This window comes from Marmota marmota, unplaced genomic scaffold, assembly GCF_001458135.2.
Source record: "Marmota marmota marmota unplaced genomic scaffold, marMar, whole genome shotgun sequence".
Taxonomy (NCBI): Eukaryota; Metazoa; Chordata; class Mammalia; order Rodentia; family Sciuridae; genus Marmota; species Marmota marmota.
In genome coordinates, this window is record NW_026000082.1 from 23,460,078 (window position 1) to 23,469,296 (window position 9,219).

At 35.4% G+C, this 9,219-nt stretch overlaps 1 protein-coding gene across 25 annotated transcripts in view; it reads left to right on the forward strand.

Moving 5' to 3' along the window:
* The window catches only part of LOC107141895 (Scm polycomb group protein homolog 1), a 158,934-nt gene that overhangs the window by 26,217 nt on the left and 123,498 nt on the right, over window positions 1-9,219 (forward strand). For 17 of the 25 annotated variants that reach the window (XM_048815650.1, XM_048815647.1, XM_048815635.1 and 14 more), the window contains one exon: window positions 2,783-2,853. The exons of 3 other annotated variants lie outside the window; for them this stretch is intronic. In XM_048815650.1, coding sequence (XP_048671607.1) covers window positions 2,783-2,853 — 71 coding nt within the window. Of the gene's footprint in view, window positions 1-1,770; window positions 1,914-2,782; window positions 2,854-9,219 lie in introns of all 25 variants that reach the window. 5 more of the 25 variants (XM_048815639.1, XM_048815640.1, XM_015485184.2 and 2 more) reach the window with 1 other exon arrangement.

Below are 9,219 nucleotides of genomic sequence, written 5' to 3' on the forward strand. Positions count from 1 at the left end.
GGATTAGCAAACTATTGTTTGGGGCCAAATCCAGCCCACTGCCTATTTTTGTCAGTAAAGTTTTAATAGAACATAGCCATGCTCATTCATTTACATATTGCTTATGGCTACTATTGCACACAATAGCATAGTAGTTGTGACATAGATTATATGACCTGCAAAGCATAAAATTTTTATTATTTTGTTTTCACCAACTCCTGGTTTATATCTTGCTGTCTATAATATAGTGCTTGCAAATATTTGTGGTAGGCATTGGTAGTAAGTGTTTTCAAGTATTCTTATTGAGTTAATAAGAACTATCTTAATTTGCAGTTTACCTGATGTTTTACTTAGCTTTCTTGCCTCTGTGACCAAAAGACCTGACCAGAATAATTAAAGGAGGAAAATTTTTGTTTGGGACCCATGGTTTCAGAGCTCTCAGTCCACAGATGGCCAACTCCATTGTTCTGGGCCCAAGATGAGGCAAAATATCGTGGCAGACGAGTATGGTGGAGGAAGGCAGTTCAGGACATGAACACCAAGAAGCAGAAAGAGAGCTTCCTTTACCACAGACAAAATATAAACCCTAAATACAAGCCCCCAGTGACCTACTGCCTCCAGCTACAATTATCACCCAGTTAATCCATTCAAGTGGATTAATGCATTGATTAGGTTAAGGCTCTCATAAGCCAATCTTTTCACCTCTGTACTTTCTTCGCATTGTTTCAACACATGAGATTTGGGGAGACACTTAATATCTAAACCATAACATCTGACTAAGGGACTAAGCTTGAGAAGTCAAGTATAAGAAAAATATCAGTCTAGGTATGGTTTAAGCCATCAATCATCATAGTGGATAGACTGCTTTTAATAAAGAGATTCTTTTTCATTTAGTTTCTAATAGGGTGTTTTCAAAGTGGTGTAATGTCTGAGGTTTCTGGCTTGTATACCGATAGCACAAGAATTGATTCCATGTGCTATCGGTAATAGAGAACTATAATTAATATTCTAATTATTGTGGTATCACTAATGATGTGGTAATTCTTAAAACGAAAGTCTCTTGGGTTCTTCTAGTCAGAATTTAAGCCAATATAAGCAATTAACCAGAATTCATCAAAAATCTAGGCATGTGTTGCCCAGTTCATTAGCTCTTAGCCACATATAGGTATTTAAATTAAAATTATTTAAAATCAAATAAAATTTAAAACTCAGTTTCTTACCCATAGTAACTACATTTTAACTGTTCAGAAGTTACATGTATCTATTGCTAATTTACTAGACAGCACAGATACAGAACATTTCTCTCAGCACAGAAAGTTATATTGGACATGCTGCTCTAAATAAAAGAGCTTAAGAGTTTCAATTCAGTGAAATTCAACACATACTATTTAATTTAATTTTTAATTTATAAGGATAGAATAATTATTTGTATGATTTCTTTTTCTAATAGTGAACAGTTATGACATGTATTCAGTTCTTGATCTAGGACCCTCTCAGCTAAGAGCAAATTCTTTATTAAATTCTGATAACCTCTTTAAATCTTAACTTCAGGAAATATCAACTTATTTACCCATGGACTATGTCTGGTCATGATGATTAATCATTGACTAATTCATGAAATGTTTCAGAACTGACTGATTTCTGGCCAAATCTATTTGGCTTAGTTAAGGATGATGGTGGGAAAGGAACCAATTTTAAACAGAAGCTATAAAATCAATAGAGTGTAAAGTCTTGGCATCTTCTTTGGCATGCTTTAGTTTTCATCATTCAGTGACTCGTTTTTATTCCCAGCATCTAGTGCTTTTTGCATGGCCCAAAGGGGCCCTGTGCTGCTCCACTACAGAGGAAACTTCAAGAAATGCTGGTTTGCTACAGTGTTTTAGCTTGTGAGAGTCTCTGGGACCTTCCCTGCTCCATCATGGGGTCACCTCTAGGTGGGTATTAGGAGGAGATTGGTAATTGGTTTAACCTTTAAATAAATAACTTGGTAATCTTTTTTGGTCCAGTGAAATCTGTATTTAATAGCCTGTCCCTTACCATGTTTTTCTGACCCCAGCATGATGTCACCTTAAAGATTATTTCTCTAGGATAGTGTTCTTTAAACTTTGAAAGACATATTCTTATTTACTGTCATCATAAATGCTTCCCAGGTCCTACTTTCTCTAGATTACCAGACCTTTGTCATTTTGTACCTCAAAGCAATACAGCTGTGACTGGGATGGGAGTGGGATAGGGATAGGTGAGAGAAAGCCAGTTTAAAGAGTGAGGACTCAAGTATCATCTCACTCCTCTGGCTTCCCCTCCCCTCAAATCCTTTCACCTCATGTCTCCAGATGCCTTTCTTTCATATTCTTTCTAAGCCAAGAAGGTAGAATCCAACCACATTGGGTGTTAAAATCTGTCATTGGCTGTAATAAAGGGCCACTGCAGGAATCAGATTGTTCAGAAGGAATCTCCCCACTCCCTTTCTGTTTCTTCTGTTCTGTTTTCCATGAGCTTCCTGGGCACTTCTTTAAGATAGTTGTATATCTTGCTTTGGAATTTTGGATTACTTTAGAGACTAACATGGAGAACACTTTGGGTCATCTTGAAACCATGATTTTATTAAAACATTAATCTAATAAATGATCCATTCATGTCAACTAAATCCTTCTCCCTAATACTCCTTGTAGCCCAAACAGGAAAAAAAAAATTCTTTATGCTCAAATGAAGTCTGCAAGTGGCTTAATGTTTAGCATAGATTATATCCCAAAAGCATTTTTTAGGAAGTTGACTGTGATAGAGATTTCTATTTCCTTTACAGGTCATTTTACCTGGGACAAATACCTAAAAGAAACATGTTCAGTCCCAGCGCCTGTCCATTGCTTCAAGCAGGTAATTAATTCTCAACATCATTAGTAGGTGGGAGGCAGGTAGTTTGCTTTTGTTTTTCTTTTCTGGTTCCTAAATAAACAAAACTCGAGGCAGAAGCCCTTTGACCGTTCACCTGAGGTCCCCAGAGTAAACTAGTATGGGAGGACCACAACTCAAGAAGTAAAATTTGGTCACTATGAGTTTTAGCAGTAGACATTTTCCCCAACTTCATCCCAAGTAACACCCTTTCCTTCTTCTTCACCTCCTTGAGGACATTCTGTGTTACTGAAAAAATTTGTTATTTTTTACTGTAGCTTTCAATTCAGAAAGATAAGAAGGAGACTTACAGCCCTTAGACAGTTCTTGAAAGAGGACCAGTATTCCTTTCTCTGTACTCAATAACTTTGTCACAATCTTATCTTCCTTTAAGAATGTTGACACCGAGTCCCACTGGGAAACATTCGGGAACTGATAAGAGGTCATCCAGAGCTTCCGCCATAGAATTAAATGCTGGAGAAAGCGCACATGTGATGTTGAGTGTGTCAGTATGGATAAAGTTGATAGATGAAAAGGTGTACTTATGCTAAACAGATCTTAACATCAGGAAGTTATTTACGTCTGTCTTTCTTTAGCACTCAATGGTTATTTTCCTCTGTCAACATTTCACTTTTAAATTTGAGTTTTATTTTCTAAGTGAAAATATAAATTTAGGACCTGCTTATTTAAAATAATAGGGGCTGAATTCTTATTTTTACCTGAAACATTTTCTTAAAGTCATATTGTAAACAATAGTTTTCAAGTCACTGAAGAAAGGGCAATAAACAGTGATCTTTGAGAGATGGACAACACATGAATTGAGCCCTGTGTGATATCCCAGCTTACTGTGTTAAGAGAGTTTCCAGATCATGGCTCAAGAAGAGGAGCCCAGGTTGATACAGCAGATTTCTTAATTTGAGGAGATGGAACTGGGAGTGAAGGAACAGCAAATTGTCTAGAATTTGCAGATCAAAGTACCCAAGAAGAGAGAACTTCACAGGAAGAAAACTACAAAAATCTACAGAGAGTCCTTTTCAACTACTCAGGAAAGTTCTACTGTCCAGTACATATATATGAGGAAACTACTCAAAGTCAAAGGAAAACCTATCTGACAGAATTAGAAGGAATAGAGCCTAACAGGACTTGGAATCATTTCTCTTTTTTTAATATTTTTTTTTAGTTGTAGTTGGACACAATATCTTTATTTATTTATCTGTGGTGTTGTCCAGTGCCTTACAAGTTCGAGGCAGACGCTTTACCAATGAGCTACAGCCCCAGCCCTGGAATCATTTCTGATTCCATCTACTCTACTGGAAAAAAATTTCTTAATTCATTGGGTATTGAGTTAGAATGCCCAGGAAATCTTGCTTAGTAGCAATTGTGTTGATAATGAGCCATAGCCTGAGCACTGTTGCAGACTTGCCTAATAAATTATAAAATTAACACTCAAAAGGATTAAGTTATTCTCATGTAGCAGCATCTGGGAACAAAGCACAAGCAAATTTAAAGAAATGCAAAAATATCCATTACAATACCTGGCATCCATTCATAGATTACAAGGCATGCAAAGAGGCAGGAATGTGCAATCAATATTAAAGAGAATAATCAATTGATTGGAACTAACTCAGGACCTACACCGATCATAGAATAGAAAACACACTAATTATTCTAATTTATTGACATACATAATTTAAGCAGAAAAATAGAAGATATAAAAAAAGACTTTAATTATACTGCTCTTTGTGAAGGAAAAAATATACTGGGTAATATTAATGGCAGAAGAAAGATTAGTAAATTTGAAATAATCCAAACTGAAATGCAAAAATAAAATGGAGAAACAAAAAGAAAGACTAGTGAATGGTGGGATAACTTCAAGAGGCCAAATAGACATGTAATTGGAGTTTCTAAAGAAGAAAGTATTTTTCAAAAAATGAGGAAAATTGTAATTGTACAAATTCAAGAAGCTCAATGAATCCCAAAAATAAGAAACAAGAAAAAAAAAAAACTACACGAAAGCATGTCATAATTACATTATACAAAGTCATTGATATGGAAGACCTAAAAGCATCCAGAGAAAAAAGACATTTTCCATATAACTAATATAAGGATGACATTGAATTTCTTGTTAGAAATAATGCAAGCAAGAACAAAGTTGAGTAGCATTCTCAAAATACTGGAGGAAGCACCATCAACCTAGAATACTATGCCCAGCAAAAAAAAGAAAAAGAAGAAGATATTTTCAGATAAACAAAAGCTGAAAAAAATTAATCACTAGCAGACTCACATTACCAGAAATGTTAAAGGAAAAATCCAAAAGGAAAGTCGTACCAGATGGAATAACAGATCTATGCAAAGGAATGAAGGTCACTGGAAATTATAATAACAATAATAAATAGCCAGGTGTGGTTAGTACATGCCTGTAATCTCAACAGCTCAGGAGGCTGGGGCATGAGGATCACGAGTTCAAAGCTAGCCTCAGCAAAAATAAAGCATTAAGCAACTCAGAGAGACCCTGTCTCTAAATAAAATACAAAATAGGGCTGGGGATGTGGCTTAGCAGATGAGTGCCCCTGAATTCAATCCCCGGTACCAAAAAAAAAAGTAAATATTTTTTCTTAATATTTAAATGTCTATAAAATGTATTTGGTGTGTAAACAATTATAACTATTTATTTTGGGGATTACATATATGTGTAAAATGTATGTAGCAATAGTATAAGGGCAGGAAAGGAGAAATCTAAGTGTAGATATACCATAAGGTTCTAATATATAAAATAAGTATAATATTACTTAAAGATAACCTATATAAAGATATTTACTATAAACCCTAGAAAAAATAATAAAATAATTTAAAACAAATAGCAATATAGTATATTTGAGCCCAGACTTATCAGGAATCAAATGAAATATAAAAGGTCTAAACTTTCCATTAAAAGGCTAAGATTGGCACATTGACAATTTATTTGTATACTGCCTTCAAGAAAAATTATACTTCAAATATAAAGACAACAGGTTAAAAGTAAAAGGATGAAAGATGATATATCATGCTGATATTAGCCATAATGTATGACCATAATATAGCTGAAATGAGTATATTAATCTCAAAGTATATTTCAGAGAAAATATTACCAAGACAAAGAAGGTAATTTCATAGTGATAAAGGGGTCTTACACTACTTACACGAAGCAAAAATTGATGGAATATAAGGAGAAATAGATAAATCCAAAACATATCTATACTTAGACTTTTAATACTCTTTCTATAATAAAAGAACAAGTTGACAAAAAAGTGAGCATATAGTAATTTTGAACATTACTATTGATTAATTTGACCCAGTTGACTCACATACTCTTCAACATTAATATAGCACACTTAATTGTCAAGTGCATGCAGATCCTTTATCAAATTAGGCCATATTATGAGCCATAAAATAAAGCTTGAGAAATGTTAAAGGATTTAAGCAGTACAAAGTATGTTCTATGATTATAGTTGGATTAATTTTTTTTAAAGCCAAAGCAGAAAATTACGTGGAAAATCTCCAAACATTTGGACCCTAAATAACACATTTCTGAATACCTTATGAGTGCTGAGAAGACAAAAGGTACATTAGAAAGTATTTTAAATGAATGAAAATGAAAACAGAACATTTCAGAATTTGTGGAATGCTACTAAAGCAGTACTTGGGAAATTTTATAGCACCGAGTTCTTTTATTTGAAAAATAAAAAAGAGCAAGTTAACTCTGAAGTAAGCAAAGGACAGGAAACATTAAATATTAGAGTATAAATCAAGAAAATACAGAACATTTTTTAAATAATAAAATCATCAAAACCAAAGCTGGTGCTTTGCAAAGATTAATAACACTGATAAACCTCTAGCCAGAGTTACCAAGAGTAAAGGAAAGATGATGCAAATAATTATTATCTGAAATTAGAGAAGTTATATTGCTGTGAAGTTAAAGGTATTCAAAACAAATTATGCCTTTAAATTAATAGCTAAAGTGAAATGGATAATTTCCATGAATGACACAAATTACCAAACCTCAGTCAAGATCATAGAAAACCTGAATTTCTGCTATAGAAATTGAATTTGTGGTTAAAGGCTTTCTCACAAAGAAGATTCCAGGCCTCAGTGACTTCTCTGGTGACTTGTTTCAAATATTTAAGGAAAAATATTACAAAGTCTACACAGACTGTCTCAGAAGATTTATGGCAAGGGGATACCTTCAACTCTATGAGATGAACATTTCTGCTGCCCAAACCATAAAATAGCATGGAAAGAAAACTATACAGCAATATCCCATGAATACAAGCAAAAATCCTAAACAAAATTTTAGGAAAAAGAATATAACAGTATATAAAAATAATAACTCATCATGACCAAGTGGGATCCTAGGAATACAAGGTTGGTTTAATTTTCAAAAATCAATGTAATTTGTCATATGAACACACTAAGGAAGAAGAAAATGTATAGTCATTTCAATAGATGCATTAAAAGCTTTAGACAAAAATCCAATGTCAGTTACTAATAAAAATTCTCAACAAACTAGAAACAGAAGGGAATTTCCTAAGTTAAAGGGCATTTATGAACAATCTACAAATGACATCAGACTTAATGAAAAGGATTAAATGTTTTTACCTTAAGATCAAGACAAGGCTGTCTAATTTTGCTACTTCTATTCAGTATTATCTTACCAAAGCACATAGTTCAGAAGAAGAAATAAATGGGATTAAAAGATTAGGACAAACACAAAAGAAAATATTTAGAGGGCAAATAAGCACATGAATAGAAATGCTCAATTCCATTATTTTATTAGGGAAATGAAAATAAAAGTGATTAATATACTATCCCTATGGGTTTATTTAAATGGCAAATAGTGGAAAGGTTGTGAAGCAAATGGAATTTTCATGTACTGCTAATGAAAATGTAAAATGGTTTACCTACTTTGGAAAATAGTTTGGCAGAAAAGCATCATCACACTACTGAGCTAAAGAATGTACTAAAAAAAACTGGGAATTGGATAATAATACATTCTTAGCTTTAAAAAATTATATCTCAAAGATAAAGCCAGCATTCTACTCTATTGTTTAAAATAATCCAATAGAATATATAACAGAAGAAAAACTACCATTTATAATAGTAGCCAAGGAGGGAAGGAGGAGAACTAACAAATATGCAAAACTTACATAGAGAGAGCTTTAGAAGGCACCTTTCTAAAGGTATAATCCATAAAAAAAATTAAAAATTCATGGAGTGGACTTTTTCAGAATTAAAGACTTCTGATCTCCAAAAAGACACTTGTAAGAGAATTAAAAATACAGGTCACAGTCTAGGAGAATATACTTGTAAATCACATAGCTGACAACAATTCTCCCCAGATTGATTTATAGATTCTGTCATAATCACAGGTGCTTTTTTTGCAGCGGGGTGGGCACAAATTGACAAATTGATCCTAAAATTCAAGTAGAAATACAGGAGACCCAGAATAGCCAAACAGTCTTGAAGAGGGGAAACAAGTGGAGAACTCATATTTCCTGATTTCAAAACTTACTACAAGGCTGCAGTTCTCAAGACATTGTGGTTTGGACATAAAGAGAGACATATAAATTTTTGGACTAGAATTTAGAGTCAAGAAATGGACCCATGGAGATCCAACATGGCGGCGGGTGCAGAGAGATCAAGGCTCTGACCTCTTCAGCTGCGCGGGCATAGGGAGTCGTAAACCATCTAAATGCTGTTTGCTCAGGATCACTAGGCAATGCTGAGCTGACATGGATCTGGGGCGAACAGTCTGGGCCTCTCAGAACACACACCAAGCCCGGATCGGCTGAATTCAAGCTCCCGTTCGCCTGCTTCTCGCAGACAAACTGCTGTGACTCAGCACTAAACGATCCCGCTGAAACAACTGGTCGGCCCTTCTGAATCTACAGAGGTTAATGCCAACCAAGCCTTCATAGGCAGTGGCCACAGGATTGAAACGGGGCTTGGGAGAGCCAGTCAGGACCCACCCGTTGCATTGGTCACCTGGCAAAGGGAACGAACTGTCGCCATTTGCATGGGATGCCACCATGGCAGAGAACTGACGTCACCAGAATGCGGCGGAGGAGATAACTCCATTGAAACCGTCAGCGACAGGTGTGTAACCCCCTAGCCTTCCCTCTCCACACAGCGGGGAAACCTTAAGGGCCCCTCCCAACTCTCCCGTGAGCATGATAGCCAGACCGAGGGAATCAGGAGTGGCGCGGGACCCGCGGCGCAGAACTCCTGGCTACCGCTCCCACCAGTGCTGACAACTGAGGTCTCTTGCACCAGCTACCGGGGGCGTGGCTACCGGAGGGCAAGCAAAATTCGCTG